The 21,552-nt window shown below is 46.7% G+C and overlaps 1 protein-coding gene across 5 annotated transcripts in view; it reads left to right on the top strand.

The window, feature by feature from the left end:
* Positions 1-477: 477 nt before the first annotated feature.
* The window catches only part of LOC131192650 (zinc finger and SCAN domain-containing protein 2-like), a 44,361-nt gene continuing 23,286 nt past the window's right edge, over positions 478-21,552 (top strand). For all 5 annotated transcript variants that reach the window (XM_058172000.1, XM_058171997.1, XM_058171999.1 and 2 more), the window contains exons 1-5: positions 478-639; positions 10,074-10,903; positions 12,942-13,014; positions 15,901-15,986; positions 20,037-20,130. In XM_058172000.1, the coding sequence (XP_058027983.1) occupies positions 10,214-10,903; positions 12,942-13,014; positions 15,901-15,986; positions 20,037-20,130 (943 nt within the window). In that variant the 5' untranslated portion in view covers positions 478-639; positions 10,074-10,213. The remainder of the gene's footprint in view (positions 640-10,073; positions 10,904-12,941; positions 13,015-15,900; positions 15,987-20,036; positions 20,131-21,552) is intronic.

Genomic DNA, 21,552 nt, shown 5'->3' with positions numbered 1-21,552 from the left:
CTTCAACTCCCAGAATTCCCTAGCCAGCATGGCTGGGGGATTCTGGGAGTTGAAGTCCCCACATCTTCCAAGCAGCTGAGCTTAAAAAAACAGTGAGCGTGCTATACTATCCCACAGTCCGTGTCATATATGTAGGTATATGCATAATTTTTATTTATTTATGTATTTGTTTAGTCATGTTCATGTGTAGCATATAGTGGAGGTGGACACTGGAGACCCTTTAAGAGCTGTACGCAACGAAATTTCATTTTAATGTGTGCCGGTTATAGTGTAACCTTCAAAGCGACAATAAAGTTATTCTAAGTCCCTAAATCCCTATTAATGACCACGTCGAACCTCGCCGGCGAAAGCTCCACTTCAGCCGCTCGCCGCTTTTCCTCTCTTTTTTCGTCCCTTCCGCCTTCCCGTAGCCGAGCGCCGACGGTACTACAGTTCCCGGCATGCTCGGGCCAAAGGAAGTGACGCGTCACAGAGAGAGTGGAGAGAGAAAGGCCGGTGCGCTCCGTACGGACGTCGCCTGCTGAATTGGATGCGCCCATTGCAAGAAGAGAGGCTTCTGGCCTCCGCGGGGCGACCAGCCCGGGGAGCGCTTTCCTCTTCGCCGCCCGCCGTCGAGTGCAACCTTGAAGGAAAGCTAAGGTGAGAGCGGGCTTTTAACCACCACCACCCCCGGTCTCTGCGGGGGCGGCGAGGCCGGGAAGGGATCCATCTTCCTTCCCCCCACCCCTCCCGGCGGGGTCTTTCCCGCCCTTGGAAGAGTCGCGCCTGTGCTTTTTTTCAATAGTAACTATTATTATTTTGCTTTTCGCCGCCGCCGCCCCCGTTTTTCCCTCCAAGGCCTGGACATCCTTTTCCTCAGCCGGGAAAAAGGCGTCTTTCCAGCCATTTTGAAGCGGGGCGCGAAAACGTGCCTTTTTTTTTTTTTTTTTGGCCGCCTCGTTTTCCTAGGGGAAGGCTGGGCTTCCATCTTTCCTTTCGGAAGGGAATTCATTTCTCCCCACCCACGCCCGCCCGGGTTGGTTTTCTTGCTGGTTTATGCCTTGGGTCAGATGATTTAAACATTGACCGGAGGCGGCTTTGGGTGGCAAAAGGTGCCTTGTACGTGGCTTTGTATTTCTCCCTAGCCGGGCGGGTCCTCGACTTACGACCGACGTCCAGCCCAACGGTCCCGTGGCTCAAGCGAGACGTTGGTTGAGGGAAAAGTTTTGCCTCCCGTGGGACCAATTTTCTCGCCGCGGTTGTTCAGCGAATCCTTGCGGGTGGTTAAATTGGCAACCTGGTTGTTAAGTGAATCGGGTTTCTTCTCCCCCCCCCCAACGGACTTTTACTTCGCGGAAGGTCGCCAAAGGGGATCACGTGACCCTGCAAACGGTCGTAAATGGGAGTCGGTTGTCGAGCATTCCGAATGGAAATCGCGTGACCGTGTGGAAATACCGAAAGGATCGTTAAGTGTGAGGAAAACGGTCCAAATTCTCTCTTTTTTTTCAGGGCCGTTGTCACTTGGGACGGTCACTAAGCGAAGTGCTGTAAGTTGAGGACTGCCTTTAAAAAAATGGGGATTTATTTCCTGTGAATAGGTAGTCCTCAATTTATAACAACGACAACAACAGAGTCGGAAGGGACCTTGGAGGTCTTCTAGTCCAACCCCCTGCCCAGGCAGGGAACCCTACACCGTTTCAGACAGATGGTTATCCAACATTTCGTACAAGTAGTCCTTTTCCTAAATTCATTTAGTGACGTTCCAAGTTAACAACGGCACTGAAAAAAAAAAAGCACAAGCGTTTTTCACACTTACAACCGTTTATGGACTTTCCATGGTCATGTGATCCTAATTCAAATCCTTGCCAACTGATTCACATTTATGATGGTTTTCCCTGGGTTGTGTGATCTCCTTTCGCCACTGCCTGATGAGCAAACTCAATGGGGTAGCCCAGGGGTCTCCAACCTTGGCAACTTTAAGCCTGGTGGACTTCAACTTTAAGCCTGGTGGACTTCAACTCTCAGAATTCCCCAGCCAGCTTTGCTGGCTGGGCCATTCTGGGAGTTGAAGTCCACCAGGCTTAAAGTTGCCAAGTTTGGAGACCCCTGGGGTAGCCCGATTCATTTAACAAGTGTGCTATTTGATTTAACGACTGCAATGATTCACTTAACGGTGCCAAGAAAGGTCGTAAAATGGAGCAACACTCCATTTAACAAAATGTATCACTTAGCAACAGAAATTTTGGGTTCAAGTGTGGTGGTAAGTCAAGGACCAGCTGTATTTCTCAAAAGTGTGCACTTAAAAGAGTCCTGGAAGCCCCCAAGACCCACTCTGGGTCCCATAAAATCGGTTTATGTTGAAAAATACTACAGGATTAAAATCCTGTCTGACAAGCGTAGTGACGGTTGACTGCATCAGTTTTAATTTTTTAATATGGTAAATATCGGAAAAGGTAACCTGTACAAACCAAAGCCGTTTTTCGGGGGGGGGGTGGTGTTCCTTGATAGTTTTTAAAAGCAGGAAAGAGCAAAAAACAAGTTTGAAAGCAAATTCTTCAAAATCTTTCTAAACTGCCATTGAGGGATCAGTTGGACCAGCCAATTGGTCAGGGCTGACTGCATTGTTGATTTATTTAATAAGAAAGTGAAAGATAGTTGTATTTTATTCATCCAATTTATCCCAAAGGCGTTTCTTTCAAAAAGCAACTGGACTTTGTTTGTTTTTTTGAGGATGTTTTAAGGCTGAGTTGACTTATATTTATATAGGGAGAGAGTTTCAAACTTTTGAACAAATATCTAAACAGCATCAGAGTTGTTTTTACCCTCTGTCGAACTGTTTGTGAATGAAATAGGCCTGGATTTAGACAAAGCAGCATATTTTTAAAAAAATAATTTTTATTAAGCTTTTCACCCTTAAAAACAAAATGAAGGAAAAACACAACAACAACAAAAAACAAAACAAAAAAAAGCACATTAAAAACACATCATGAACGTAGCATTATGTATTTTACAGCTCGTCGTATTGGCAATGGTATATATTCTCTGTTCTTTTTTTACTCAATCCTATACAGACAAAGCAGCATATTGTTCATTGCTCAGTCAGCCAGATGTTTAGTCTGGAGTTGCCATTTTTATCCAGCTTTTGAGTCCTTCCCAAGGTCTTGAGATAGGTTGATGCTGTTGTTTGATGGTGTTAAAAGTACCTTCATAAGACTCTATGGAGATTCTCAGTCATCCAGGTCATGGTTGTCCCAAAGGTGTTTTTTCAAGAGGCAATTGGTTTTTCTTTGAAGACTTTTCGCTTCTCATCCAAGCTTTTTCAGCTCTGACTGGGGGATGGGGAATGGAAGTTTTTAAACTCCTTGCAGACAGCTGTTGATTTGCAACCTTTTAGAAGGTCCTTGAGTTGAGGCACTTGAAGGTTTATCTGTGTCTTCAGGGTCACATGAGTAGTGCAAATGGTTCCTTTAGCCTGCATTTTTTTCTGGAAATCTGTTCATACAGACCATTCTCCCACACCATTCGAAGGGGGCTCATTCCAAAGTGTATAGTTAAAAGTCTCAGTCATCTAAGTCAGGGGTCTCCAACCTTGGCAATTTTAAGCCTGGTGGACTTCAACTCCCAGCAAAGCTGGCTGGAGAATTCTGGGAGTTGAAGTCCGCCAGACTTAAAGTTGCCAAGGTTGGAGACCCCTGATCTAGGTCATGTTTGTCCCAAATGTGCTTTTTCCAAGAGGCAACTAGGCTTTCTTGTTTTTCTTTGAAGATGTTTCGCTTCTCATCCAAGAAGCTTCTTCCACTCTGATTTGATGGGGAATGATAGTTTTTATACTCCTTGCAGACAGCTGGTCATTTGCCCCCTTTTAGAGGATCCTTGAAGCCACTTGGAGGTTTGTCTGTGTCCTCAGGGTCACCCGAGTAGTGCAAATGGGTGTGGAGCCTTTTTAGAACTGCTGAAAGGGTTCTGCAGTCTACAATTTCTCTGGAAATCCATCCATGCTCCCTCACCATTTGAGGGTGTTTCATCCCCACCATTCAATCAGAGCTGAAGAAGCTTCTTGGATGAGAAGCAAAACGTCTTCAAAGAAAAACCAGAAAGTCCAGTTGCCTCTTGAAACAGCACCTTTGGGCTCCAAATAAAGCTGCTTTTTGCAATTGACTGGGCTGGATGTGAAGTTATTCAACTTCACATCAAGATCAATCCCAGGTGTTTTGAGATTGTACCCAAGGTGTTTGCCTACTACTACTGGTACTGTTTTTGCCTTCTTTTGTCACAATTGTTCTTCTACAGGTCGTCCTCAACTTCAAACAGTTCAACTGGTGACGTTCAAAGTTATGGCACTGAAAAAAGTGACGTGATCCGTTTTTCCACAGTTACAACCTTTGCAGCATCCCCATGGGCATGTTATCAAAATTCCGATGCTTGGTAACTGATTCTTATTGATGACTGTTGCTGTGTGCCAAAGTCATGTGATCACTTTTTGGTGACGACCTGACAAGCAAAGTCAATGGGGAAGCCAGATTCACTGAACAGCTGAGTTACTAACTTATCAGCTGCAGAACTGCTAAGTCATTTCTTGCCACATTTGTTAAGGGAATCACTGTCGTTATTAAATTAGTCACACGGTTGTTAAGTGAACCTGGCTTGTCTCATGTGATCCCCTTTTGCGACCTTCTGACAAGCTGAGTCAATGGGAAAGCCAGATTCACTTAACGACCGTGTTGCTAATTTCACCACGGCAATGATTCACTTAACAACTGTGGCAAATCAGGTGGTAAAATGGGGTGAAACTCACTTGACAAAGGTCTCACTTAGCGATGGAAATTTTGGGCTCAGTGGTGGTTGTAATTGTGGCCATAAGCAGAGGACTAGCTGCAATAGAAGAGCTATTGTATGTGTTGCCTTTCTACGTTTTGGAGTAAGTAAAATAGCATGAATAGAATACAAAAGAGAAATAGAATAGAATAGAATAGAATAGAATAGAATAGAATAGAATAGAATAGAATAACAGAGTTGGAAGGAACCTTGGAGGTCTTCTAGTCTAGGGTTCTCCAACCTTGGCAACTTTAAGACTTGTGGACTTCAACTCCCAGAATACCTCAGCCAGCTTTGCTAGCTGAGGAATTCTGGGAGTTGAAGTCCACAAGTCTTAAAGTTGTCAAGGTTGGAGACCCCTGTTCTAGTCCAACCCCCTCCTTAGGCAGGAAAGCCTCCACCACTTCAGACAAATGGTTATCCAGCATCCTAAAAACTTCCAGTGTTGGAACTGTTAACAACGGCAGTGATTCACTTAACAGCTGTGGAAAGAAAGGTCATAAAATGGGGCAAAACTTGCTTGAGAAATGTCTCTCTTAGCCCAATATTTCAGGGGCTGCCACAGAGAGGAGGGGGAATCAAGCTATTTTCCAAACAGGCCAAACAAGGAATAATAGATGGAAACTGAACAAAGAGAGATTCAACCTGGAAATAAGGAGACTGTCAAGGTTCCAAAAAAACCTCAGAAGCCATTGTTTTCCAGAGTTCTTTACTAGCATGAGGAAACTGGCACACGAGTGAAATTCCAAAACTGAATTTCCGGATTCTTTTCCCCAGTTATACAAACCCCAAGAGTCCCACCCCCCTGACCCCTTTGATGGGCACATGGTCCCACGTTCTCCCAGTTCATTCGAATATCTTCTTGCCACTCTTCCTGCAGATGTGAACACCATCCGACCTTGACCGCTTGAAGAATGTTACCATACCCCTCAGCCCCCCTTCCTCCCCTCAGGGGAAAAATGTGGCAGCGTCTGGAACCCTAAAGTCTAATATGGTTTCCAGGCCTGACAGAGACATTTTCTGGCAATCAACCCATGGAACAGCTTTGCCTTCAGAAGTTGTGGGAGCTTCATCACTGGAGGCTTTCAAGAGGAGACTGGACTGCCATCTGTCAGAAGTGGTGTAGGGTCTCCTGCTTGGGTAGGGGGTTGGACTAGATGACCTACAATAGGAGTGTCAAACTGGATTTCTTCGAGGGCTGGATCAGCACTGCAGCACCTTGCCGGCCAAAATGGCTAACTTTGCTATTTCCAAGCTGGCTTGTGGGGAGGCAGATTTTTAGCACCCTGCGAACTAGGTCTGCCCTGCGGGCCTTGAGTTTGACACCCCTGACCTACAAGGTCCCTTCCAACTCTGTTAATCTGTTACAATTCTGGTCATAAGGTGAGGACTATTCATAGTTGTTTTTCAGTAGCATTAAATTATAAATGCCACTATATAAGAGGTGTTTCTTTTACACTTGAGAATCACACCCCTTGCGTTGTTCGCAGTAAGTATCTGCCATGGGTGACAGGCGTAAACCTTGCATCCATAAATACTCAGCAATGGCTGGATATTTTTAGGGATTAGTCAAATTCTTTCCTTAAGCATATTTTTTTTAAAAAGTAACTTGATTTATTTATTTATTATTCAAATTTCTATACCGCCCTATCTCCCGAAGGACTCAGGGCGGTTTACAGCCTTATAAAACATAAAGTATAAATAATTCACAATACCACACGACAAAGTAGCAAAGGGATAATACACCCTTAATTTACTGTAGAGTTCTGAATCAACAGTATCACCAGCATATACATGAAAAATAAGAAGAATCAGTTCATGGGCTGTATTTAAAAAACACTCTGCAAAGTTAAGTCAACTGGATTCATATTTTGACACTAACAATGCTCTTCCGATAGCAAAAACAGCCTTCCTATCTTTTAATATAATATTTTAAGATTATTAGAGAAAGACAAAGATTAAACTGGGAACTAATCTCATCATTCGTAATGTGTAAGAGAAGCCCTATTGAGTCAGTCTATTTCTAATTCATCTCTTATGAGGGTTGAAAGCTTTTTTTGGCCTGTTGGCTATTCGTGTCTGCCGAACCCATTGTGAGCACTTAAAAAATGGCCGTTGTATATGGATGGCTGCCCCTTCGTACAATGGTTGTCATTGCAAATCTGCTTGTTTGCACAACATAGTGGTTGCTCGTCATTTTGACAAACCCCAGGGATGCCCTATGTATCTCTCTGTCCCTAAGTGAGATTTTGTTAAGCGGGTTTTGTCCCATTCTCAGACTTTTCTTGGCAGGGTTGTTAAGTGAATCGCTGCAGTTGCTTAAGTCAGTAATCCGGTCGTTAGGTGAGTCTGGCTTCCCCGTTGACTTCCCTTGTCGGAAGGGTTGCAAAAGGGGATTGCATGACCTTGGGACACTGCCACCGTCACACATGTGAGTCAGTCTCCAAGTATCTGAATGTTGTCGTGTCCCACTCCTCCGCTGACAGCCGGGTCAGGGAAATCCGAATCAGGTGTGCCTCTGCAGCTCTGCCAAAGTCCTAGCAAAGTCCTCAGGGCAGGCAGGAGACCAGAAAGTGACTTCAGCAAGATAAGTTCGACTTTGCCTGACTCAGAGAATGCCAGAAAGCAGGTCCTTTATATAGGCCATGGGGTGTGGCTCCATGACTCAGCACTTATCCAGGCCTGCCCCTCCCTTCCTTCTGTTGCCTCCTTCTATCAAGTCTTCTGACTTGAGGGTCACTCCAGTCTGCAGCTGTTGGCAATTGACCTCCCTCAGGCTCACATGCTGTGGAGGAGGGGGAGGTGTCTAGTTGCTCCGTTTGCCTGGGCATGGAGCCAGAGCTGGGGGCTGGAGATACTTCCTCCTCTTCAGCCTGTCTGGGCATGGAGCCAGGGCTGGGGCCGGGAGGCATACTAGGACATTCCTCCGTGTTCGGAAGCAGATAAGAAGGCCCCGGCTGTGGTGAGATTGGACGAGACACAACAAATGTACTGTTTTTCGCTCCATAAGACACTCCTGACCATAAGATGCACATTAGCAGAGGAAAACAAGGAAAAAAGTACCTGCCTCTGCCTCCCAGCATCCATCCGGGATTCATCTGGCTAGTGTCCTTGCAGCGAACAGCCTGCCTCCTTCATGTCTGCTACCTCCGCCGGGGGACACTCTCTCAGCAGCTGATCGGCGGTTGGATCGGCCTCCCAGAATACTGCCAATAAGCTGTTCCAGGCGGTGGGGGGTCGCTGCTGCTGTTCACCCATATTCGCTCCATAAGATGCACAGACATTTCCACCCACTTTTTGGGAGGAAAAGAAGTGTGTCTTACGGAGCGAAAAATACGGTAAATCACGTGGTCATTGGGAGGCTGCTACGGTCGCAAGTGCGAAAAAAGGTCCTAAGTTGTAAGTTTGAACGATCACGCAATGAACTGTGGTAAGTTGAGGGCTACTTGTACTTGCAGTCTGGCAAAAGGAGAAAAGAAAGGGAGAAATTTTTGTAGCTTAGAAATTTTGCCTTCCATTCTTAAAAATAGAAAATCTTCTTATAAGCTGTTGTGCACATTTGACAGTATTATTGAATACCATACATCCTACGGTTAAAATCTTCAAATCCGGCAAAAAGACGCCCCCTTCAGATGAATGGGTTCGCTTAGCAACTATCACACTGGTTTAATGACCGCTGCATTCCCTTCGCCATTACTGTGGAAAAAAAGCTGGAAATTTACCTGTGTTTCTGGCACTGAGATTGTCGGCAGGAAGCATCAGAAGCAGGGAAGCTACCACTTCTGAGCTGCAGAAATTCAAATTTTTGCAGACTTGGTGAAACAAATGCGAATCAAACAAACAGGAAAAAATTCTCAATTGGGTGCTGGGGAAAGGCACACCACACAGTGTAAAAGCAAAGGTCAGTGAGGGAAGCCTCCTGGGGTTGCTGAGAACTCTGGAGGGTGGAACAGCAGTTGGAAGACAGACAGCCCTGGGGTTAGATCCAGCCCTTTAATTCATTTTATTTGTCGCTTCCTTCAAAAGAAAAAAACTTGTTGCAAAGAGTGACAGACAGCAGACCCAGTTTCAAAGATGTATCTGCTGGAAACATTCCCCCCTTCTCCCAAAAAAATCCAAAAGGTGTTTTTTTTCAAGAAGCAACTGGACTTCCTTTGCTTTTCTTTGGAGACGTTTCGCTTTTTATCCAAGAAGCTTCTTCTGCTCTGACTGGATGGTGGGGAATGGAAGTCGGAGCAAGCTTCTTGGAGGAGAAGCGAAACGCCTTAAAAAAAAACACAAGTCCAGTTCAAAGCAACCTGGGATGACTGAGGTATTCCCCCCCCCTCCCGGGAATTTTTAAAATCATCTTTATTATTATTATTATTTATTGAATTTCTAGACCGCCCTTCTCCCGAAGGACTCAGGGCGGTGTACAGCCAGGCTAAAAAACATACACAATATACAATTTAAAAACTAAATTAAGAAACTTATTACACAATTGGCCGAGAAATTAAAATATTTAAAATCTAAAAACCCCAATTTAAAACATAAATAGAATTTAAAATTTAAAAACTAAACATTTTAAAAAGTTTAAGCTAGCCCCGCGCGAATAAACAAATATGTTTTCAATTTGCGGCAAAAGGTCCGAAGGTCAGGTATTTGGCGTAAACCAGGGGGAAGTTCATTCCAAAGAGTAGGAGCCCCCACAGAGAAGGATCTTCCCCTGGGGGCCGCCAGCCGACATTGTTTGGCGGACGGCACCCTGAGAAATCCCTCTCTGTGAGAGCGTATTTTAGGCACCCCTAACCATTTCCTCCCTGTGGTTATCTTGATTCCCACACAACCAAAACATTAACATTGTTATGCGGTCAACTGATTTGAGAAAACAGGAGTCAAGTTACAGAGGCAGGATAGAAAAATGTCCTGTTTTTCTCAAGCTTTAAACAATTGTTTTTAGAAATCCCTTTTATCTCTCTTTCTCTCTCCCCTCCTCTTTCTTTCTCTCCTTGCCGCCTCTCTTTCTTTCCCCTCCCCCTCTCTCCCCTCCCTGTCTCTGTCCCTCCCCTTTTTTTTGCTCTTCCTTCCTTTCTCTCCTTCCCTTCCCTTTTCCCTCCCTCCCTATCTCTTGCTAGCTCCCCCTCTTTCTCTTCCTTCCTCTCTTTCTCTCCCTCCACCTCTTTCCCTCCCTCCCTCTTTCTCTCCTCTCCCTCTCTCTTGGTCTCTTTCCCTCCCACCCTCTCTTTCTCACTCTTTCTCTCTCTCGTCCTGACAGGCTGTCTTTCTTATTTGTCTTCCAGAAAGTCCTCCACACTTCCTTTTCCCCTTTATGAGGTTCTTTGGAAAAAAGAAACAAAAACTCTGAAAACTTCGAAGGACGCCAAAACCGGCACAGGAGCTGCCAGGCCCGCCTCTCCATTTCAGGGCAAGGCACAAAACCATGGAAAAGGGTTTGGAAGGCTCTGGAAAAGTCCCGCGCATTGTCCAGGTGATGTATTTTAAAGGAGTGCCAAAGCAGCCGAACCAACAGCCAGAACCGGGTTTACCCCAGCAGTGGGAAGCCCAGTGGCAGGAATTTCTGAACACGTTGCAACCCTCCCACACGGGGTGGGGAAACCCCCAGTTAACCGATATGGCGCCCTGGGATGATCCTCGGGCCTTTCTGATGGCCTTTGAACAAGTGGCCGAAGCTTGCCAGTGGCCCCGAGAAGAATGGGTGCGCCAGCTGCTGCCGGCCTTGCGGACAGGAATGGAACAATCCTTCTGCAGACTGGATGGCCGGGATCGGAGCGACTACACGAAGGTGAAGGCCGCCATCCTGCGAGCGGAAGCTCTCCGTATGGAAATGAAACGCCAGCATTTCCGGCAGTGCTCCTACCAGGAGCTGGAAGGACCCCGCAGGGTGTACAGCCAACTCCAGGATCTTTGCCGCCAGTGGTTGAAACCTGAGAGCCACACCAAGGAGCAGATCCTAGAGATGATCATCCAAGAACAGCTTCTGGGAATGCTGCCCGCTGAAGCCCAGAACTGGGTGCGGGAATGCGGGCCAAAGGACTGCGTCGAGATGGTAGCGTTGGCAGAAGAGTTCCTGATGAGTCACCGTCACGCACCCAGGACCTGCGACTGGCAGGTGAGGAATGGACCTTTGGGACCCGAGTGCCTTCCGTTGCTCTTTGCAGGGAGAAGGAAGAGTCGCTGTAGATCAGGGGTCTCCACCCATGGCAACGTTCCGACTGGTGGACTTCAACTCCCAGAATTCCTCAGCACAGCACAGCTGGCTGAGGAATTCTGGGAGTTGAAGTCCACCAGCCGTAACATTGCCATGGTTGGAGATCCCTGCTTGTAGATGTTTCCATTTCCCATCCAGCCTGTACAGAAGGTGGGAGGAGGAGGAGGAGGACACATCTGGAGGGCTCTCCAAGTTGGAGAAGGCTCTTCTGCTGATTAAATCCTAGGTAGCCAAATTTATGAGGCAACCAGTCCCCAGGATATCCTGTAACCAGGATACAGTAATTATGCTATACTGGTGAATATCTGTAGCTCAGGTGCAGGATGAGGGTAGAGATTCATTCTCCAAGATTGTCAGTGTTGGTGGTGTTCTGCTTATAAAAGGCTTCCTCACAAGACTCTTCACAAGACCCTCACCTAACGTGACCCTCACAAGACCCCTCACATCACTAGACACACACCTGTTGTTGTGACCCAGGCCCAAGTAGGTAGTACGAAACTCAGTCAGTGAAAAAACAAACAAACTTTATTCGAGCATCTTCCTTGCTTGAGCTGCTCTTGCCTTCTGGCAGCTCTTCCCACGCGTGCATTAGGAACAGGCTCCTCCTGTTCCTCTGCCTCACTACTATCTGGCTCTGGAGGCTGCACCTCACTCCCCGATGGCCCTGGCTTCACCTCAGCCTCATCGCTGTCTGACTCCATTGCCAGCTCTGCAGGCTGCTGGCGGACCACAACACCCGTTTCCTCACAAGATCCTCACCTCATGTGGCCTACAAAATCCATCCCATGACACTCACCTGATGCAACCCACACCTGACCCTTCGCATCACCAGACCTACAACTGTCCCCTCACCCCTCACAGACTTGATGTGGCTCACACCTGACCCGTCACAAGACTCCTCACATCACTAGACCCATATCTGACATGACCCTCCCATCACAAGACCTACTGACTCCACAAAGCCCTTATAAACAGAAGAAGACCAACACTGACAACCCCTAAACTCCGCTGAAGAGGTTTACCTAGCCCGGTAATGAAACATTTGGAAACCAGTCCACAAGCTCGGAGAACGAACTTCCACCCTCATCCAGGTTTACGAGTTAAGAAGACTTGGTTGGTTGTCTTTGCACAGTGAATCTTGTTAGCTTTAAGCTTGCTTGCCACCTGTAACATTGTGCGAACCCAAAAAAGATGAATTCAGTAACCAAGTGACGAATTGGAGCCGTGGTAGCTCAGGCTGGTAAGAAGCCTGTTATTAAAACACAGCAGCCTGCAATTACTGCAGGTTCAAGCCTGGCCCGAGGTTGACTCAGCCTTCCATCCTTTATAAGGTAGGTAAAATGAGGACCCAGATTGTTGGAGGCAATAAAAGTTGACTTTGTATATAATATACAAATAGAATGAGACTATTGCCTTACACCAGTGCTTCTCAATTATTTTCTGTCATGCCCCCCTAGGAAGAAGAAAACATTTTTCGCGCGCCCCCGCGCGACTTTCTTTCAGGCGTTTTTCTCCTTGAAAGGGAGGAGCATGCGCAGTCACATGTACTGGCAGTCCCACACTAAAGATGGCTCCGACAGGCTCGTGTCAACAAGGGTTTTGGACAGCCAATCAGATGCTCCCGTTGTTCTCTGATTGGATACAGAGACATAAACACGGGGCTTAGCTTGTTTGCCGAGGTCAAACGCGCCCCCCTTTACGGAGCCTTGCGCCCCCCCTGGGGGGCGTGCCCCACTATTTGAGAAGCACTGCCTTACACACTGTAAGCCGCCCTGAGTCTTCGGAGAAGGGCGGGATATAAATGTAAATAAAAAAAAAATTGCATGCATCTGGTCCATATTAATCAATCCCGATGTAACGTTTTCATTGCTGACCGTTGCTGAAAAAGCAAAAAATGCAGCGGGGCCGTTATTTACAGCTCGTTCTTTGTCCTTTTCAGGTTCCTTTGCCAGAGGTCTCAGTTAGTTCCCTGGAGGCCGAGGGGAGGCCGAGGCAGCAGTACAACCCTGGAGGTCAGTTGGAAGGGGGGAGGTGGGGAAGTAATTACAGGCAGTCCTCGACTTACAACCCCAATTGGTCCCAAAATTTATGTCACTAAGCGAGACGTTTGTTAAGTGCGCTTCTCTCCCCCCCCCCCCCATTTTACAACCATTCTCACTAGACCGGATTAGTGAATCACCCCGGTTGTTAAATGAGTAGCCCTGTTGTTAAGTGAACCTGGTTTCCCCATTGCTTTTGCTTGTCAGAAGGTCGCAAAAGGGGATCGCATGACCCCAGGACCCTGCAACGGTCATAAGTATGAAACAGTTGCCAGACATCTGAATTTCGGTCACACGGTCGTGGGGCTGCTGCAAAGGTCGTAACTTCGAAAAACGGTGATCAGTCCCTTTTTTTCAATGCCGTTGTAACTTTGAACGGTCACTAAGCGAACTGTCGTCAGTCGGAGGGTTACCTGTACATAAAAGTCGGTAGCTTCATTTATCAACTTGGGTTGGTTGTTTTGCTAGCGGGTGTGTGCCTGTTGGTGGATTTATGCCCAGACCACAAACCGGTCGTGCGTAAAATATGTCCACACCAACTGACTGTGAAAAGAAAATAACCTCGACAAGCAAATCCATCATGGTCTTTTCGCTGAAAATGGGGGGGGGGAAATTAAATTGCTGATTTATTATTATTATTATTATTATTTATTTGATTTTTATACCGCCCTTCTCCCGAAGGACTCAGGGCGGTGTACAGGCAAGATAAAACCAGCAATACAATATACAGGTTAAAATACAATTTAAAAAACTTATTTAAATTAGCCTGGAGATTAAAATTTGCCATACTAAAAAACCCCGTTTAAAAATTAATAAATTTAACATTAAGATTCCAATTTAAGCCAGCCCCGCGCGAATGAAAAGATGTGTCTTCAGTTCGCGACGGAATGTCCGAAGGTCAGATATTTGGCGTAAACCCGGGGGAAGCTCGTTCCAGAGTGTGGGAGCCCCCACAGAGAAGGCCCTTCCCCTGGGGGCCGCCAGCCGACATTGTTTGGCGGACGGCACCCTGAGAAGTCCCTCTCTATGGGAGTGTACGGGTCGGTGGGAGGCGTGTGGTAACAGCAGGCGGTCCCGTAAGTACCCAGGTCCTATGGATTTGCTAATTAAAAAGTATTGATAGAAGAAGAAGGGAACCTAGAGCTGTAATGCAAACCTATGGCACATGTGCCACAGGTGGCATGCAGTGCCATCTTTATGGGCACAGGAGCCATCCCCCTCACTTCAGCTCCGCTGCACACGTGCAGGCACCTCCCTGCAGCCAGCTGGTCATAGGGTCTCTGCCACGCATGTGTGTGTGGGGGGTGTGCACATGCGCAGGGGCTGCGCACGCCTTGCATTTTGGAGGTTTGGGCACGTGTGCGCTTTGGACACTGGGTCTGGAAAAGGTTAAGCCATCACTGACTTAGAGCAGTGACGGCTAACCTTTTTGCCATTGTGTGCCAGGATGGGGGTGGGGGAGGTTCGCACGCATGCGTGCCCACACCCATAATTCTATCTGCCCTGCCCTGCGCATGCGCGCGCAACTTCCCCTCCCCCCCCCATTCCTGGCACATGATGGCCTGGTAGGCCCGTTTTTCTTTCTCACCTGGCTCCAGATCCTCTCTATGCATTTGGGGAGGGCGAAAACAGCCTTCCCCACCCCTCTGGAGGCCCAAAATGGCCCATTTCCCAACTTCCGGTTGGACAGGAAGTGACTTTTTTACTGTCCCCAGCCTCCAGAGCCTCTCTAGGAGTGTTGGGGACAGCAAAAAAGTCACTTCCTGTCCAACCGGAAGTTGGGGAACAGGCTGTTTTGGGCCTCCAGCAGGCCTGGGGAAGGCCGTTTTCGCCCTCCCCAAATGCATAAGGAGGATCTGGAGCCAGGTGAGAAAGAAGAACGGGCCTTCCCCAGCCTCCGGAGGCAGGAAACAGCCTGTTTCCCTACTTCTGTTGGGCCCAGAAGGCCTGAATATCAGCTGGCTGGCATGCGCATGCACGCCGGAGTTGAGCTGATGTGCCCGCTGATATGGCTATGCGTGCCACAGGTTCACCATCATGGACTTAGAGCAACCCCATGGTGAAATAAGGGGCGAATAAATTTTAATAAATAAAATGTAATGAGGGAGGAGGGTTGTAACTGATATGAAAAAGATCGGAAGTCACCGCAGGTAGTTGCGTTACGACCGCAAAATTTATGTTGCTAAATGGAACACTGGTTAAGTGAGTTTTGCCTCATTTTTTGACATTTCTGGCCCCAGTTGTTAAGTAAATCACTGCAGTTGTTAAGTTAGTAACATGGTTGTTAAGTGAATCTGGCTTCCCCATTGACTTTGCTGGAGAGAAGGTCGCCAAAGACTCCTGGACATTGCAACCGTCCTGAGTCAGTTGTCAAGCATCTGAATTTTGATCCCGAGCCTATGGAGATGCTGCAGTGGTCATAAGTGTGAAAAATGGTCATGAGCCATTTTTTTCAGCACCGTTGTGACTTTGAACGGTCACTAAATGAACTGCTGTAAGCCAAGGACTACCTATATATCATTTTTTTATTGTTCTTTGCACTTTTTCTATCATCTTTTTCTACTTAATTTTTCCCTATATATTATGAAGTTTATCTTTTGCCTATGTTAGAATATCTAACAAAAATTATATGCCAATGAAGCACTGATGATCTAAAGCAGGGGTCTCCAACTTTGGCAACTTTAAGACTTGTGGACTTCAACTCCCAGAATTCAACTCTGGGAGTTGAAGTCCACAAGTCTTAAAGTTGCCAAAGTTGCAGACCCCTGAGCTAGAGAGTTTAATGGATTGGCATTCTGAGATGGCAATAAAAGCTAAATCCTGGATCCCTTTCTCAACTTCTGTTTTTGTGTTTCACAGCCAGTGAAATGACACCCACAAGGAACTCGGTGTTAGCCCACCCATCATCAGCTGGACTGGAAATGGCTGAGACTGGAACCACTGAGGTGTGTAGACTCTCAATATGGATTTTACCAACTGCCATACCAACTGCCATGAGAAAAAAAGGACTTTTTGGCTGAAAACGGAAAAAATGAAGGGGTGATTTATGGATTTGCTAATTAATGAGAAGTATTAATAATGTTGATAATGACAAGAAGGGAACCTAGACTAGTCTTAAAACAGAGGTGGAGAACAATGGCCTTTTTATGACTTGTGGCTCAGGAATTCTGGGAGTTGAAGTCCACAAGTCCTAAAGGGGTCATCGTTCCCCATGCTGGCTCAGGAATTCTGGGAGTTGAAGTCCACAAGTCATAAAGGGGCTATTGTTCCCATGTTGGATTAGGAATTCTGGGAGTTGAAGTCCACAAGTCCTAAAGGGGCCATTGTTCCCCATGCTGGCTCAGGAATTCTGGGAGTTGAAGTCCACAAGTCCTAAAGGGGTCATCATTCCCCATGTTGGATTAGGAATTCTGGGAGTTGAAGTCCATAAGTCATAAAGGGGCCATCGTTCCCCACCTCTGCCTTAAAACAAAGCCAAAATGTAGGTTCTTATGATGATGAGTCATCATTGCAGAAAGAGGTTAGGTCTTCCAAACTTGGTAATCCCCTTCCAAATGAAGTGGGTACCAAATTTGAAGAAGCTTCTGAAGTCAGATTTCTCTTGTCTCCCGTTTTGGTTGATATGGCAGCTGTGTCTTAAAAAAAATGAAGCCATGTTAAACTGATTCTAGAACAGGGCTGTCGAACTCGCAGGCCATACCCATGCCTGGTTCAGTGAAGGGGAAAAAAGTTCTGATACGTCACATGACATTGCCGTCACAACACGAGTTTGACATCCCTGTTCTAGAAGTTCTAACAAAATGAAATTCAATGGTGAAAAAAGTAAGGTTCTACATTTAGCCAAGAAAAACATATATAGGTATAGTATATGTGATACCTTGCTCAATAGTAGTAACTGTGAGAGGGACCTTGGAGTCCTAGCAGACAACCATTTAAATATGAGCCAGCCATGTGCAGCAGCTGCCAAAAAGGCCAACACACTTCTAGGCTGGATTAATAGAGGGATAGAATCAAGATCACGTGAAGTGTTAATATCACTTTTTAATGCCTTGGTAAGGCCCCACTTGGAATACTGTGTTCAGTTTTATTTATTTATTTATTTATTTATTTATTCGTACTTTTATATCGCCCTATCTCCCTAAGGACTCAGGGCGGTGTACAGCCATATAAAAACACACAAATATACAAAATAAAACATTCATCTAAAAAACTTATTATAAAGGCCGAATATTTAAAATAACATATAAATAATTAAAACCCCATTTAAAACCAAAGCTAAAATTTAGTCATTTAAAAAATTTAAAACCCTAGTCCAGTCCTGCGCAAATGAATAGATGTGTCTTAAGCTCGCGGCGGAAGGTCCAAAGGTCAGGAAGTTGACGAAGTCCTGGGGGAAGCTCGTTCCAGAGGGTGGGAGCCCCCACAGAAAAGGCCCTTCCCCTGGGCGTCGCCAGTCGGCACTGCCTGGCTGACGGCACCCTGAGGAATCCCTCTCTGTGAGAGCGCACGGGTCGGTGGGAGGCATTCGGTGGCAGCAGACGGTCCCGTAAGTAACCCGGCCCTATGCCATGGAGCACTTTGAAGATCATTACCAGAACCTTGAAGCGCACCTGGAAAACCACAGGCAGCCAGTGCAGTCTGCGCAGGAGAGGTGTTACGTGGGAGCCACGAGGGGCTTCCTCTATCACCCACGCAGCTGCATTCTGAACTACCTGGAGTCTCCGGGTGCTCCTCAAGGGGAGCCCCATGTAGAGAGCATTGCAGTAATCCAGCCGAGATGTCACGAGAGCATGAGTGACCGTGCACAAGGCATCCCGGTCTAGAAAGGGGCGCAACTGGCGAACCAGGTGAACCTGGTGAAAGGCTCTCCTGGAGACGGCCGTCAAATGGTCTTCAAAAGACAGCCGTCCATCCAGGAGAACGCCCAAATTGCGCACCCTCTCTCTGGTCGCCACAATGTAAGAAAAGATTTTTATTTATTTATTTATTTATTGAATTTATATCCCGCCCTTCTCCGAAGACTCAGGGCGGCTTACAATGTGTTAAGCAATAGTCTTCATCCATTTGTATATTATATACAAAGTCAACTTTTATTGCCCCCAACAATCTGGGTCCTCATTTTACCTACCTTATAAAGGATGGAAGGCTGAGTCAACCTTGGGCCTGGTGGGGCTTGAACTTGCAGTAATTGCAAGCAGCTGTGTTAATAACAGACTGACTTAGTCTGTTGAGCCACCATGTTGAGACTGGAAAGAGTGGAAAGCAGAGCAACAAAGATGATTAGGGGACTGGAGGCTAAAACATACAAAGAACAATTGCAGGAGTTGGGTATGTCTAGTTCAGGGATCTGCAACGTTAAACACTCAACGAACCATTTGGACCCATTTCCCACAGATAAGAAAACACTAGGAGCCAATAATTTAACAACCGGTGTGACTGGATGGGCGTGGCCAACTCGACATCACTCATTCCCACCCAGTCACATGACACCCCCCTCCAGCCACGCTTACCTAGATGGTCATTAGGGCAGAGGATTGGTTGTTAAATTATTTGCCCCTCCCGGCCCCACGTCACCCTCCCCTCTTGCCATGCCTGGCCTCGGGTGTGGTGTTTACCTTTCTCATTCCCTCTCTCTCTCTCCCTCTCCCCCACTCCCCAACCCACACACTCAGAAAATAAGCCTATAGGAACTTCGGTCCCTTTCCTGTCTCTGGAAAGATACAAAAATAAACCTTGCGTTGCAAAAGGAGTGACTGTCAGGCTGTTACATCACAGCACCACGAGGTTCCCGCCTTAGATCACCACACACACTTCAGAGAAGGATCATCCCAAGCAGCTACACACTCACACAGGCACGGAGGCACATCCTACAACTCGGTTCAAAGTGGCTGGAAAATACAGTCCTCGGACGCCCCCTCGTACTCGCAAAGTACGAGATGACACACACACACACCCATCAACAAGGCTGAATCTTTGCAAAACTGGGGAAAGGCAGAGAGAAGAGAGCAGACGGAGCTGAATCTCTCTCTCTCTCTCACTGCCCAAGAGACTGCAGCAGGAAATGGGCAGCTACTTATGGCCTTTGTTGGTGCTGGACACGCGACGTGCTGTCCACCCTGAGACTCTGGCCCACGCACTGCTGTTGCCAGGGGCGAGTGGGGCAGGATCGCATTGTAGCTCCACATCGTAATGGGCTCCAGGAGGAAGAGGGGATCCCGTCTTCCCCATTGTGAAGCACTCTAAATTTCATTCTGCTGCGCAAGGCGCTGCGAGAGCAGTGGACAGGCCATGGAGGTGGCAACAGCAGTGGCGTTGGCCGCTTCTCTCCGCAGCAGAGGGATGAAAGGAGGGAGCCGCAGCAAAGGTTAAAAGCGCCACATGCGGCTCCAGAGCTGTGGGTTGCCGACCCCTGGTCTAGTTCAATGAAAAGAAGGACTAGGGGAGACATGATAGCAGTGTTCCAATATCTCAGGGGTTGCCACAAAGAAGAGAGAGTCAAAGCTCCTGAAGGCAGGACAAGAAGCAACTGATGGAAACTAATCAAGGAGAGGATGGTAGAGGACAGGAAGGCCTGGACGAACGTTGTCCATGGGGTTGCGATGGGTCGGACACGAATTCGCAACTGACAACAACAACAACAACAAATCAAGGAGGGAACCAACCTAGGACTTTCCTGACAGAACAATTAATCTGTGGAACGACTTGCTTCCAGAAGTTGTGAATGCTCCAACACTGGAAGTTTTTATGAAGAGACTGGAAAACCGTTTGTCTAAAATGGTAGAGGGTTCCTGCCTGAGCAAGGGGTTGGACTAGAAGACCTCCAGGGTCCCAACTCTGCTATTCTGTTATTAGTGTTACATACTCTGCTTCTAGGTAAAATTGAAATTGCTGTCTAATTTTCAGTTCCATGTTAGTCAGAAGACAAAATCCTGTGCCAAATGTGTCTTTTAAGAAAAGCTAGAGAGAACTGAACCTGGCGTTCCTCCCTCTTTCAGGAGCCTGTACGGATAAAGGAGGAGTTAAGTCTCGATCAAAAGCCCATACACTGGGAAGTCATGCGTGGTAGTGCCGGCAGCTCCAGTACTTTGGGTGAGTATCTTTCATCTTGTTATATTCGGGCCCACGTTTGCTTTCCAAGAGTTCACACAACTGACAGCAGGCAAACAATTGAAAATGGCTGGATGCATTGAGAAGGGTGTCAGGGTGGCCTTAAACCAGTGTTTATCAACCTCAGTAACTTTTTTAAGGAGTGTGGACTTCAAATCCCAGAATTCCCCAGCAGGCATGATTGGGGAATTCTGGGAGTTGAAGTCCACCCCTCTTAAAGTCACTGCGTTTGAGAAACAGCGTATTAAGCCAACTTGACATGGGACAAGAGTTACACTAATATCGAAGAAATGGTGGAATAGAATCATTAAAGAAAGGGTGCCAAAGGAAGGGCAAAATGAAATGTGAATGACAGAAATTAAAAATTATTTTAAAATTATTTTTAATCATTAAATTGAATTGTTGAATTGTCCCACAGTGAGTTGTCCTGTGCTGAATTGGCCGTGGCAAGTTGTCCCGTTCCATTCTGGTCCTGGTTTTTACAACCTAAGATTTAGGACCATGATAGTCCGGGTCTATTATGGTCATAAGTCAAGGACTACCTATATGCCGTTTCTGTATGTTGAAGGCTCTGATAAACTACCATTTCCCCTAAAGCAGCGGTTCTCAACCTGTGGGTTGCGACCCTGTTGGGGGTTGAAGGACGATTTGCCAGGGGTCGCCTAAGACCATCGGAAATATGGGAAGTATACTTGCGAGTCGAAGAATCAAGAATTTGGCTTCAGGCGCAATGAATTAAAGAGAGAAATCTTTGCTCTGATGTCTCCCTCTCAAGCCAGCTGCAATCACTCCCAATCGCTAGCCTAATCTGGCTTCAGGCGCGATAAACTTAATAGGGGAGGAGTCTCCGCTTTAATGCCTCCGTCCTCAAGGCAATCGCAAGCAGTTCAGATCGCTAGCTAATACGGCTTCAAGCGCAATAAATTAAAAAAAACAGTTTGCCGCTTTCTTCCCCCTTCTGCGGCTGCTGAGGCGCGTGAGATCGCTGCCTAAAAAAAAATAATTTTACGGTTGGGGTCCCCACATCGTGGTGAATTGTATTAAAAGGGTCGCAGCACTATAAAGGTTGAGAACCACTGCCCTAAAGTAAGACATCCCCTGATAATAAGCCCAATCGGGCTTTTGAGCGCATGGCAATAAGGCCAAGCACTTATTTCAGGGTTCAAAAAAATTTAACACAGGGTCTTATTTTCAGGGAAACTGTAGTGCCAACTTGGAATTTGGGGCATTCCAGTTTCCAAGCATCTTGACAGTACAGGGAGTCCTTGACTTATGACCACAATTGAGCCCAAAACTTCTGTTGTTAAGGAAGACATTTGTGAAGTGAGTTTTGCCCCATTTTATGACCCCGCTAGCCACAGTTGTTAAGTGAATCACTGCTGTTGATAAGTCAGTAACTTGTTT

This window comes from Ahaetulla prasina, chromosome 2, assembly GCF_028640845.1.
Source record: "Ahaetulla prasina isolate Xishuangbanna chromosome 2, ASM2864084v1, whole genome shotgun sequence".
NCBI classification, from domain to species: domain Eukaryota; kingdom Metazoa; phylum Chordata; class Lepidosauria; order Squamata; family Colubridae; genus Ahaetulla; species Ahaetulla prasina.
Note: the sequence above shows the minus strand (reverse complement) of the source record. Positions and strands in the feature narration are given on the sequence as shown.